We start from the raw sequence: 14,100 nt of genomic DNA, 5'->3' as shown, positions 1-14,100 counted from the left end.
TGTCTTTAACATTGTATCATTACTGTATAGGGGATTAATTGCATGGGTTTTTAATTTCACGGTTTTCAATATTAAGACACAATCGAGGGTTCAAGAATTTGCAGATTTAAATCACTAAAAAAATCACCCACCCCTCCATTGTCTGTAATTTAAAACATTGTGTAGTGAAAGAGACAACTCCAATTCCCCCCCCCCCCCCCCCCCCCCCCCCCCCCGAGGATAAGCCATTGTGCAAGTGAGCTGTATTCAGTTCAGTAACTAAATAATTCTTAGGGGGTTTAAATACTAAAGCATTCAGTAGTTTTGGCAAAAACGTATGCGAACAAAATGATGCATTAATCCAGTCATTCATCAATGACAATTTAGTCCGTTATTTCATCATTTTCATGTCAATTATATTGAGAAACATTTTTGTTTTGTTAATGTAGAGTTCAAAATAACATAGAAAATTATTAAAATCACAAACATGAGTTACCCAATATATTAACACATTCTCAGGTGATTAATCCCTGCAGTAATGTTACGCGCAGGCCTGTTGTACGCGTATGAATGAGCAGGTGATTAATGTTACGTGCGGGCCTGTTGTATGAATGAGCTGGCCTGTTGTATGAATGAGCAGGTGATTAATGTTATGTGCAGGCCTGTTGTATGAATGAGCAGGTGATTAATGTTATGTGCAGGCCTGTTGTATGCGTATGAATGAGCAGGTGATTAATGTTATGTGCAGGCCTGTTGTATGAATGAGCAGATCATTGATGTTACGCACGGGCCTGTGGTATGAATGAGCAGTTGAGTATTGTTACGCGTGGGCCTGTTATATGTGTATGAATCAGTTGAGAAGCCGTTTGTGTTTTCATTGATCAAACACCAATAGTTGGCTCAAACTTTACACTAAAGGGGTGATTACAAGATCAATATAGTTAAATCATTACTGATTTGAGTGATTAGAAATGAAAAATACATAAAAATAAAATAATTGAAATACAGTACGCTAGATAGCTACATTTGTCGGGTAGGTGTCTTGTATACAGACTACATAAAATCCTGATATTTTCAAGCAGCCTTAGTGAACTATAAAACAATGATACCTCGTTTTAATAAAACTTATTCACAGCTTCTTAAATTCATGGATGTGTCTAGACTGTGAATATAGTGAATATTTTCACCGCAACTTATTTTTTCTCTGTACAGTATCATTTATCTTCTGGTTTTTTTACTTACGATTCACAGTTGTGGATGGCATTAGGGTCAATGTTGTCGTTACAGGAACATTTTTGACAAGCTTTATAATCCTGATGGATTCCAGATCCTCCCACAGGATTTCCATAGTAACCATCCAAACAAATATCACAAAGATTTCCTACAATTAGATATAAACAATTTCATTTCTCTGTGGGCCTGCATACATCTGTGAGAAAAGAATCCATTCCTTGGTTGTTTTTTTAATGGGAAACTATTAATAGAAGTTCAAATCATGCTGATGACAAGCATTCTTAACATTAATTACTCTGCACCTGTCATCATGTTTTCTTTATAATGCTGTGTGATAAATAATGCTGAAGCTTTATACTGGATAGCATGGTAAAACTTTATTTATTTCTTATGATCAACATAAGTTCAGTATATCATTACTCAACTTTCATTAATAAAATTTTGATGACAGTTAAGTTTAGACTAATTTACTTACCCCCATGGCCATCATTACAGGCTGTACATACAACATCTCCATTATGAAGTTGAATACAGGGACCTCCATCAGGACATGGACAGGGCTTGCAGTCATATTCAGAGCCATTTTTGGGGTTACCATAGTAACCGGGGACACATTTCTCACAGAAATTTCCCTCTGTGTTGTGCTGACAGATACATCTTCCTGTAAGTAAAATACAGAGACGAGATGTGAGCTATTAATCAGTGTAATGTATGTATTCATGCTGAAAATTTCAAATAAACAAGAATTATTTTTAGAAACATATATGCGGCAATAATGAAAAAGATCAATTTAAAATTTAGACTGTCTGTAATGATAATGAAAATATGGGTTACCTACTAGTCAGGGGCAACCACAATACATACACTAAGTCTGATCTCTCAAGATACTGAGCAGACATTTCCAAATAACCAGTCATTTGAGTCATGACCTTGGAAATCAATAGGGGTCATCTACTCCTTAGGATGTACCAGTGTACCAAATTTGTTGTCTGTCAAGTAAATGGTCCTCAAGATATTGAGAGGACAATATTTTCCAATGTCCACAGTAGTCTAATCTTTGACCTTAAGTTCAATAGGGTTCTCAAGATACTGAGTGGACAATATCTTACCATGTCTAGTTTAACCCTTGACCTTTGGACCTCAAGATTAATAGGGAACAATTACATCTTAGGATGAGCCAGTGTACCACATTTGGTGTCTGTCAAGCAAAGGGTTCTCATGAAATTGAACAGACTATGTTACTACCGCCTAATTTGACCCTTGACCTTGTGACCTAAAAATCAATAGTAGGCACCTACATTTTAGGGAGAACTAGTGTAATAAGTCTGATGCCTGTCAAGCTCAGGGTTTTCAAGATATTGAGTGGACAATAGCTAACTATGTCCAGAGTAGAAGACTGACAAGCCATCAGCGCAAACTACGACTTTTTCAAGGGGGCATAGGAAACATACAATACACTTCTACTGCGGAACAGAAGAAATGGCTAGTTTAGAAGGGCTGCTTGTTTGTTGACAATTCAGTAATTTGCTGACAAGTTATGTCATTTTCACAGTATAACAACTATCTATAGGGTACATTGTTAGTGACATTACATATCATTGATGTAGCAGTTGTATTTCAATGCTTCTTGACTTAATAAATTACCAAGAAAACATTGATGCAATGTTTTAGTAACGTGTTAATTTCAATATTGGGTTGAGGGAGACTTTGATAACTTATCAATTAATGACTTTGCAAAGGTAAATGCAAGATTGCAGATAATACTCACAAAGATAAAAAATTCTGTGAAATTTTATACATAAATGCCAAGAAAGTGAAAGATGAAAGTTTATATATTTTTGAAAACAAATTCACTGCTCTGAAAAAAATACAGAACACATGTAGAGTAAATTTTAGTATATGCAACAAATACTTTCTAAAACAACGAGTGTGAAATGCTATTCTAAATTTTTCTTGGCCGGTGCCGCTGTTACTTCACTTTGAAAGTACAGATCTACATTACACATCTTTGAAAATAAATTCAATACCTGAATCTGGATCACAGCTGTCTGAGTGTCCAAAACATTGGCAAGGTACACAGGATGAAAATGGGCCACTGTTGGGAGGATCTCTCTTGTATCCTCCTGCACAGGATTCACAAAACTGTCCCACAAATCCCTCGGGACAGGTGCACTGTTCCACCCACGTAGCGGGATCTCCTCCATTTGATCCAGCTCTGGCAGTGTCCAACTTAATGTTGTCAATGAAACCAACACCTACAAAAAAAAAAAAAAGATAAAGTACATTCTGAAATATACACATATGGTTTTTATTCAGTTATTTATTTTTTTTAAAAATAATACTTATCGTGAAGGTGAATTTTGATATCTGTCTTAGAAATATGTATTACCAACAGCAAGTTTGTGCATTCTAAATGAAAGCATCATTTATCAAATTGCCTTTAAACTAAATCCGTCAGCATTACAAAACGAACCAAGGAAATTCTCAGATGTGCACAGTATACAAACCCTGATTGTTGTAGGTAGCCCTGACTTTAAGCCCAGTCAAGTTAGCCAATATAGATATAAAAGCCTGAGAGTTCAACCTTGGCACCCACTGAGATTCCTGCCTCTCATTCAACCTGTACTTAAAGGTCTTGGTTTGTACTGATGGCTTGTCATTTCCTTGGACAAAAATAGCTGAGGAAAACCTTTGACCAGCTCCCTCAAAAATGATGTCAATGACTGAGGGTCTAGAGTCGTCTTCACCGATTCTCAGGTCAAAGTAAAGGTGTTGGTTATAGCTGAATCTCTGATCACCCAGGTAACGAGCTGAAAAGTTAAAGGATATGTAAAAACAAAATTCCATATATACACAGGTAATGCAATTTGTTCAAATTCGTAACCTTGTGTAAAAATGGACATCTATTGAATAAAAAACTAGGACAAACAATTTTAGTAGACTAAAATAATTGTCTTCCCTTCATAAAGCTTTACATGCTTATTGTTTGATAATATACAGGTGACTCTCGATGGCTCAAACTTCGATCTCTTGAAGTGAAATTACAGTCCCTATTTTTCTTCCAATACAACTAAGCAAATTTACTCTCGAACGTTCGATCTCTCAAAGTAAAATTACAGTCCCCATTTTTTTCTCTATATGACTAATCAAATTTGTTCTCGATCTCTCGAAGTGAAATCACCGTCTGTCATTTTTCTCTATATATAACTAATCAAATTTACTCTTGATCTTTCGAATGTTCGATCTCTCAAAGTTCTCTATCTCTCCAAGTGAAATTTGGGTCCTGTAAAAAACATGTATCCTTATTTTTCACTCAAATTGGTGGTAGCATATACAGTAAAACTCTGATATAGCGAATTTCTGCGGACAGTCTATAAAAATTCGCTATAAACGTAATTCGCTATACACTAATAGCAAATTCATAATTTAAATATAACGAATTTGTTATAAAACTGATTTCTTCTACATGTATATCATTTGTATAAGAAAGCAGCAATCGATGTACTTTCGTTTGTATTGTCTCTAAGAGAAATTAAGCCTATGTATTTTCGAGAAGAAATATTTTTATACAAGAACTATACACACTGATTGATATATGATAAATATTCTTGATGGATTATTAAGTCACGCATGAACATGTTGAAAGAAAAATGTCAACAAAATTAAGTGCAATACATACAGTTTATCGCAGTTGTCATTTAGTTGTTGCTCTAAACAAATAAAGGAGTGTATCATAAAATAAATGCAATCAAACTTCAAATTTAATTAACGAGAATAGTAAACAATACCGACAATAAATTTGCTAAACGTATGTGAAAGTATTGTTTTGCGTTAACAACCTCTTTTGAAAAATTATTAAATACAAACAGAAATTTCGTAATAATTGTGGGCCCCTTATGACAATGGAAAGCAATTGTTACAAATTACAAGGAGTTTAAAATGAAAAAAAGATTCGTTATAAAAGGTGATTTTTATGTTCATTTTTAATTCAAAGGGAATAGAAATTTACTTCATTATATCCGTAAATTCACTATATCCGTGCTCGTTATAAATGCAGATTTTTATATAGAATATATAAATGATTTGCCGGGGAAATCGATTTCACTTCGCTATAGCAGTAATTTCGCTATATCCGTGTTCGCTATATTCGAGTTTTACTGTACACACCATCCCTAAAGCGTATAATTGTTTCCACTTGGACCCTACCTGGATAATGGTGAATGCCTGGGGCTAGCTTGGCTGTGTTAATTAGGTGTTTATATAGGCGTCACATTGGTAGCTAATTGTTAACTCCATCAATTTAACTCTCCACATGCCCTTTGTTTTCACTATATAATTTGACTATGGCCAAATCTATGACTTCGTTGGACTTGACAATGAGACAGTAATTTGAGATTATAATCTAGAGACATGCCAAAGAAATGTAGTTATTTATTAGTTTTGTGTGCTTTGCATAAAGTGACCGAAAATTGTGACAATTGTACAGTGCGTAGTTAGTGACTGTGAAACTTCATTATGGACGAGAAATTTGTCTTGTAAATGTACATGTACGTCCATCTTAACATGAGAAAAGAACAAATAAATACATAAACTTTAAAAAATCTTTTTCTCTATATAAGATAAAGTTCCTTGTTGTTGAAATCAAGTCCATTACCTAAAAATATGAAGGATGTGTCAAAACAAATGACAGGATGTTGTAAATGCTATAAAATCTGAACCATTGGTTGGACCTTTATTTCCAGATTTGACTCAAGTTTTGATCTCTTGATTACTCGAAGTCCCTTGAACTTTGAGTTATCTCGAGTCACCTGTATTATACTGTTCAACATAACACTTCTGTCTTAATACATACATACATATTGTAACGAGTTGTTTTTACAATTATTTTGTTTCATATTATTATTGTTTACTACATAATGTCATAAAATCATACTAGAAGGAGAAAAAGAAATCAGACTAAAACCATGTTATGGAAAGACATAATAAATCTGCCATCCCTGATGCTACCAAATCAATACTATTTTCATATTTCATCGTGGCATTGCTCTCTCACTGTAATTTTTCAATGGATTTGGATGTTGATTACCTGGTGCTACAAAGTATATTTGTTCTTGGCCTGGAGAAGACACCCCTAAGCTCTGGGATACACCATTATACTGGGTCTCTATCATATTGTTAGCTCTATCAGCAGCAGTCCATCTCTGCTTTCCTGCCATTTTCAAAACAAAGATTTAGCATTCATTATCAATACAAATATTAATTTTTTTTATGAATTCAGATATTCTCTACTTCAGACTTTATCACCGAAAGGTCCTAAACATACCTGTTTCGAAGTCAGAGATAATACTGGTAGCATAGTATCCCAAGGCACTTGAACAATCAGATGAGTGACCAAAACAAAAGCAGGGGATACATCCCTTGGGATCATCCTCTCGAAGAGCGAAGTAACCAAGCTTGCATCTGGAAGGCAATACATGTATATACATTGTGAGGCATTTCTATCAAAATTGAAAGCATGCAATTCATGTACATCAGTGTACAAAATTAGCAAACAATCTAAGTGGACCATCAGATGTGACACACACACACAATAAGGCTATCAGTCCTGCTGGAAATCAACAAGTACTTATACAATAAAGAAATGAAGTAAATAAAGGGCACCACATGATACACCTGTCAGATGTTTTTTTTTATCATAAATATATTGGTGTGCATGGGACAAAATTGTGTCAACCTTGGTATAAAGATTTCACAGATTTGTTTTAGGGCATAGTTTAAAAATACCAAATAATCTGAATGAGAATATGACTCCTTACAAAGTTGTTGCTGTTTTTTATTGGGGGTGGGGGTGTAGATCTTTGTAATAAATACATGTGGATAATTAATACAGATTTAAGTTACTCCAGTCAATTTCAGTACGGCCCTGAGTATTCATATGTGAAGAAGTTACCATTTTAGGTTATTTATCATAATTATTTGAAAATAACTGCAATGACGTTACAATGCTACAAACAACATCATTAAAACGTTGTTAAAATGACTCAATATTTGAGCAGTTGCTGAAATGGAAGTAATGAAGATATCCTCAAAACCTTTGTATTTTATTAAGTAATAATACTTTTATCTATATTTGGGTACAATATTGTCCAATTTGAAGATTGGGCCATTGAAGTTGTATATCGTACCTAGTTCTTTATACTACTAGTAATAACAAGAGTACTGCTAAGAGGAGCATCCACTCATGATAAATATACAGTGCTCCCTTGATATATTGCCAACTTTTGTTCAAGATGAATTTGGACAATAAAGTGGGGTGGCAGTATAACATATTCACTATTCCTGACAATTCACCAAGCAGTCAAAAGAAATTCAATTTTGTAAATTTATTTGGGATTCATTCTGTATCAACATTTAGATAGTCTTGAGTTTAATTCAGCAATTATTTATAATTAACCTGACCACCTGAATACCTTGTCCAAAATGTCACACTTCACTGCACCACTCTCAAAGTACAAGGGTGATTGTCCTTAAAGACCCAACTTTAAGTTAACGCCCCCAAATTTTACCTGTGTCAATGATAAGCCACTGGTCAATCAAACTTTAACAATAGAGCTTAGATTGATTGATGTTTGCAGAGACCATGGTCTACAGCTACCTGAGAAAGATGTTTTGATAACAATCATGGCTAATGATGACCAGCAGTCTTCAGATCTCAAGGAAAGCCCCAGTATACCTGAGTTTTGATAGCATTGACTCCCACCTAGAATATTTTAATTTCTAACGTCCCCTATACCATGCAATTTATCATTGTATTTTCTCTCTCCATCTTTATACATGTATTATAGATTAAACAATCAGAAATCAAACAATAATAATAAAAAAAAAAAACCAAACAAACATAAGTTATTGGAATATTTTCTATTAATGATTTATTGTGGCTTTATATTTATAAAAACATGAACAATTCTTTATTGGCGCAGCACATCAACATGTATAATGGTTATATTGCCCATGCGTAAAACTGTTACAGTAGTTTAAAAAATGCTTCTGTTTGAGATACCACATGGATTATAAATTACACAATCAGAAATCAAACAACAGTAAAAAAGCATAAATAAGTTATTGAGATATTTCTATTTATAATTTATCACAGCTTTATATTGAGAGAGAGAGAGAGAGAGAGAGAGAGAGAGAGTGTGTGTGTGTGTGTGTGTGTGAGAGAGAGAGAGAGAGAGAGAGAGAGAGAGAGAGAGAGAGAGAGAGAGAGAGAGTTACTGAGATATTTCTATTTATAATTTATCAGGGCTTTATATTTATAGAGAGAGAGAGTTCTATTTATAATTTATCACCGTTTTATATTTATAAAGATAGATAGATAGATAGAGAGAGAGAGAGAGAGAGAGAGAGAGAGAGAGAGAGAGAGAGAGAGAGTTGTTGAGCTATTTATAATTTATCACCATTTTATGTTTATATATAGAGAGAGAGAGAGATGTGTAAAACTGTAGCAATAATATAGATGAAATAATATGGCATGGCAATAGTGTTGCATACGTATGACAATAATTACTCATTTAGTCAATGATTGAGAGTAAGGGAGAGAGAGAGAAAGGGGGGGGGGGTAGACTAGCTATGTGTCAGCTTTTGTTTGGGATACCATCGTTACACAAACACTACGTCCACAGAAACCCTAAAGAGAGAGAGAGGAGGGGGTGTATACTTCGTGTCAGCTTTTGTTTGGGATGCCATCGTTACACAAACACTACGTCCACAGAAACCCGAGAGAGAGAGAGAGAGAGAGAGAGAGAGAGAGCGAGCTACAGAAACCCTACAGACAGCCCATATTGAGGGGTATCTTGACCATTCTTCATTTGGTTGTACATGTACACAGATCTACTTGGATTTATTCATTCTCTCGAAACATGGATATTTTACCTACTACACCCACGACACCGCGAACTCCCAGGACACGCTGGGTAATATTATATTTAGGAAATTATTTATATACGATATATAACAATTTAATTAGAAGTTTTAAAAAGCAAAGGTTTAGAAATGGGCTAAACCTGTCATTTGCAATACATAAATATGACCAAGTTTGAAGGTTTACGGGAAATAGAAATGCGGTATGCATGTAGGTAGAAATTTTAATTATTTTTTTATTTGCACAAATCAAGACACTAAGCATAATTTGTAATAACCTGAGAAATTTCCTGTGTATATCATAAAAATATACACAACAACTGATCTCTTGGCCAGGTAAATTCCAGGTAAATAACATTGACCATGGATAAGCTCCGCCCACATTCAGTCATCCGTGGAGCAACCCTAAGGTGTTTTTTTTGGGTCTTTAAGTGTTAGGTAATTGGCATTATTATGGAGGGTGAACCCTATAAAATTTGACCATTTGTTTGTGAAAATCAGTGGCATATGGCATTATGTGGGGTTGGCATTATAACGGGCATGTTAATATGGGGGAGAATCTGTTCTTTAGGATTTTCAGGCAATAAGCGGGGGTGGCATTATACAGGGGGCAATATATCGAGGGAGCACTGTATATAAATGCATTGATAAAGCATAAAAATAAAATGAGGCCAAATGCTTTTATGGAAAATCAGGATGGAATAGTCTAGATGTGTTATACATTTTCAGAGTATCTTGTAGAAACTCTCTCTCCCTCTCAGAAAAGAGGTTTTTTGTATCACAGAATGAGATTTGATAGACACACAAATGGAAAATAAACATTTTATTGCTGCATTAAAAGGTCTATGGTTTGTGACCACAAGTTATCAGCAAGTTATTAGCACGACGAGCTGTATACCCCGATCTTCTAAAAATAATATTGATGTCTTAAGAAATGTTGTCATATAATTTTCTGTTAAAAAATATCACTTCAAATTTCAAAACACACAATAATATAAACAATGCCTCAAGATTTATGTATGCTAATGTTTAGATACACATACACAAGGCATTAAAACTTTAATAAATTGTCAATTGCATTTCATTTGTTCCCTTACATTTATATCTATTATTCATTAATGAAATACAACAAGATTGCAACGTTTAGCCATATCTCCCCTGCTGCCGCGAAAAAAGTTGAAGCACAAAAGTCCCATAACTCCTGTAAAATTTGTCGAATCAAAATGACGGAGCAATATGATCAACAACATATGGTGATTAACAATCCAACAAACTTTGAACAAAATCTGTTGAGCGGTTTCAGAGGAAGGTTATCACATGAAATTTGTAGGTGTATCGTAAAAACAGTTGTAGGGCATCACAAGACAAAATTACAACATTGGACTAACATTGAGAATCGCCAATGATGCTAAAAAATCAATCAGCAACCTTTAAAATGGCTTGAAAAACCTTTTTGTGTCAGATAATCAAGCTCCTTGTTAGATATGCTATAAAGGCAAACCTAATTTATACATATTTATAATTATTTGTTTGTAAGTTCTTTTATATTTTACTTGTGTTTACGCAACATCGCATGTCTTTATGCGACGTCAAATGTGCGTATGTATATATTGTGACATAAAAATAATAGAACAGAAAAAAACAACAATTTACATTTACTGTAACAGTTGTAGTCAACAGTTAAGTTAGACACACTATATTTTGGTTAGCATACTTTTATCATTTGATAATTTACAGTTCAATTAATACAAATAATCATTAAGCGTACACATAACGCACTTACCATTATTTCAGTAATTTAGCAGTTCATATTTAGATATCAATGATTGTCCATATCCTTACGTAATATTGTACTTGGTTTTAAGTTTTATTCTAATGATGTGTAATCATATTGTATTGATATTGTATTGTTTGTTTATTCTCTCGTTTCATTACTACAGAAAAATAAAATGAATATGGAACACACATCTCTCTAGTCTAACATCGGACGAGCCGACGGCAACACTCCTTGTGACAAAGAAGACCAATAACTTTCACATCACTGAATCCAATGAAATTTCCAAACACAAATATTTACATGCCTGTGTGGGCTAATGCCAAATGAATTAAAATGTCTGCATGCAATTTACATGCAACACATTTTGGGAAGGAGGGCAGACCGGATTTTCATACAGTGATGTTCATTGCATATTTACCACATGCTGTGGTTATAGAATTTCCAGACTTGTAAATTGCAGACTGCATTCTATAAAACCACTGTTTGTGATTATCCAATAAAATCAAGCATTAACACTCTCACATTTTCCTTAACCTCTCTTAGGAAACTCCATCCATTACCTGTCACAGGTGCGACCATCCACATTCTCCTTACACATACATGTTCCATCCACAGGATTACACCTGGCAAAGTTGTCCTGGCTTCCAATGGAGTTGCATCCACATGGCCTGTTCAATAATGGACATAATGTAAACAAAATTTCATGTACATGCATGTATAACTGTTTCAATAAAATAGTTATGGTTTAAAACTACCAGTTGACTGTATTAAATCTATATTTAATTCCAAACCAACACACCTGCATCCAGCATCTCCAAAGTCATAGTAGTTGTTTTCACACCTGTCACACTTATCCCCAGCAACTCCTGGTTTACATTGACAACGGCCAGCGGCATCACACTGCAATGTCTCAGAACCTGCAAAAAAAAAACACCAAAATCTTAAGAGGGAACAGCTGTGTCAGGTCAGGTTCAAAATTCTACATTAAAGAAAATAAATAAATAACAAGATGTGTTTGTGAAACACAAATGCCCCCGATAATGGCCAATTCCGAAGATGGCCAAAGTCACAATTAAGGGCAAATATCTTGGTACCAGTAGAAAGATTTTGTCAAAGGAAATGCTCATGTACAATATGAAAGCTCTAATATTTACCATTTAGAAGTTATAACCAATGTAAAAAAAAAAATTAAAAGTAGGTCAAATGTCAAGGTCAAAAGGTTCAATACCAACGGAAAGGTCTTGTCACAAGGAATACTCATGTGAAATATCAAAGCTCTATCTCCTACTGTTCAAAAGTTATTAGCAAGGTTAAAGTTTTCAAACAGTACGTCAAATTCCAAGGTCAAGGTCACAGGGTCAAAAATGTTGGTACCCATGAAAAGGTCTTGTCACAAGGAATATTCATGTAAAATATCAAAGCTCTATCACTTAGGCCAACATTTTTTTATTTTCTGTTTAACGGGAATAATTGCTAAAAAATTGGGTCGGGGGCAGGAAAAAAAATAAAAATAAAACTTTTGGATTTGCTGAGACATCAAAAAAAAAAAAAAAAAAAAATTAAAATTCCCATAATTTTTTTTTGTTTTTGAAACACATCATATGACCTCTACACAAAAGTCTAAGCTGTTCATACATACAAAGTATGCAAGATTAAGGTGATGTTCATTTATTTAACTATTTTAATGTTGCTTTGTATACTGTACTTGATGATCTTTGATGATCCTTTGACAACTTTGAGAATTCATATAGCAGGTATTAAAAGAATTGAAAAATTGGATATGCATAAACTCAATATTTCACGGCAAAATGCAATACCAAGATATTAAAGGGAAAATCATATGAAACTCAAAACATTTAACAAGCATCTGACACACACTCCAAGAAAACACTATGTAGAAGTCCAAAGGGATACACAACAGGAAACAAATCTGTCCTTATGCTTTTTGACGGGATAAAATCTATTATATCCATTCTATTCAAACTTGATGAAAATATTAACTATGTACCTCTTTTCTGACTGGAAACAGACATTTTTGCCTTGTGTATAATAAATGTATGTATTTCAAATATAAAAAACAGCTAGAAGTCTCATACATGTATTTAAAAATGTATTCATTTTGACTTTATAATGCAGTCTAAGAGCAATTAAATTGTACAAATTACGTATATTAAAATGTTCTATTTGTACGGTGAATTTAGAGCTTTTCATAAGGAGTGGAATTCCACCTGTGTTGGAGGTCACGTGGAGACCTCTAGATTTGTAAATTCCTGTTTTCTTATGGTTGGAGTGTTGTCTCTCGGACACTTACCCAATATCTTTTCATTTTTATAATGAACGTGAATTTTGTATGTGCAAAGGTGTTTGAAAAAACAAAAGCCAGAAATGCCAAGTTTGATACCGTTAAACTTGGTTTGGAATTGGGGAAACATGATTCAAAAAACTTTCGGAAATTATTCGAAACAAACTCAAAAAGATTAAAAAATATTACAAAAAAGTGGGGCCGAAATTTTGTGTGTGCAGCAAAAACGTTGCTTATGATGTAGGATTCCTCCCTTGAAAATCAATAGGATATCCCCTGAAAATCAAGACTAAAACTTTCCTGATTTGGGACAGGCACATGAGATATGTGGTGGGGTTAAACTACTATAAGTGTATAGTGTGTTCCCAACCCTACCTCCAACAAGTACACAGAGAAAAGTTGTGTCATTTCAACCTATGATCAGGATCAGGAACAAGTGGTCATGTTTTCAATAGCAAAAATTGTAGTGGGAACTCATTTCTCTCCATTAAATGTGTAAGAATCTGTGAACGTCTAGAATTCTATGCAGTAGTTTCAAAGGCCAGCCCATGGAGTAGTAGATTTAGACCCCCTCCCCTTTGTTTTTCCCCTTTTTTCATTAAAGAAAAATGCTCATTGTCATTGGCATGCTAGAGACTTCTCAGAAATAGAAATATTCATTTTCGGGAAAATTATAAATAAAACGATTTAACTCAAACACCCCCTTATAGCTGTCACTGGCAGTTCATTTCCAAATTTGCGATTCTGGACGCAAATCAAATATGAGATCGTCTTTATATTTTAAACCTGGAATATAATTTCTGGGCAAATCAAGTGATAGACAGCATTTCTTTTTATGTTCAATAAACTTTTTATTCCAATATGCAGTATACAAACCCGAAAGACTTCA

General features: G+C 34.2%; 1 protein-coding gene across 1 annotated transcript in view; it reads right to left on the bottom strand.

Moving 5' to 3' along the window:
* The window catches only part of LOC125679358 (laminin subunit gamma-1-like), a 61,027-nt gene that overhangs the window by 17,690 nt on the left and 29,237 nt on the right, over positions 1-14,100 (bottom strand). The window contains exons 6-13 of the mRNA XM_048918527.2: positions 11,709-11,826; positions 11,470-11,577; positions 6,536-6,672; positions 6,299-6,421; positions 3,720-4,022; positions 3,240-3,467; positions 1,688-1,873; positions 1,222-1,360 (exon numbers count right to left, since the gene is read on the bottom strand). Coding sequence (XP_048774484.2) covers positions 1,222-1,360; positions 1,688-1,873; positions 3,240-3,467; positions 3,720-4,022; positions 6,299-6,421; positions 6,536-6,672; positions 11,470-11,577; positions 11,709-11,826 — 1,342 coding nt within the window. The remainder of the gene's footprint in view (positions 1-1,221; positions 1,361-1,687; positions 1,874-3,239; positions 3,468-3,719; positions 4,023-6,298; positions 6,422-6,535; positions 6,673-11,469; positions 11,578-11,708; positions 11,827-14,100) is intronic.

This window comes from Ostrea edulis, chromosome 2 (genome assembly GCF_947568905.1).
Source record: "Ostrea edulis chromosome 2, xbOstEdul1.1, whole genome shotgun sequence".
Taxonomy (NCBI): Eukaryota; Metazoa; Mollusca; class Bivalvia; order Ostreida; family Ostreidae; genus Ostrea; species Ostrea edulis.
Note: the sequence above shows the minus strand (reverse complement) of the source record. Positions and strands in the feature narration are given on the sequence as shown.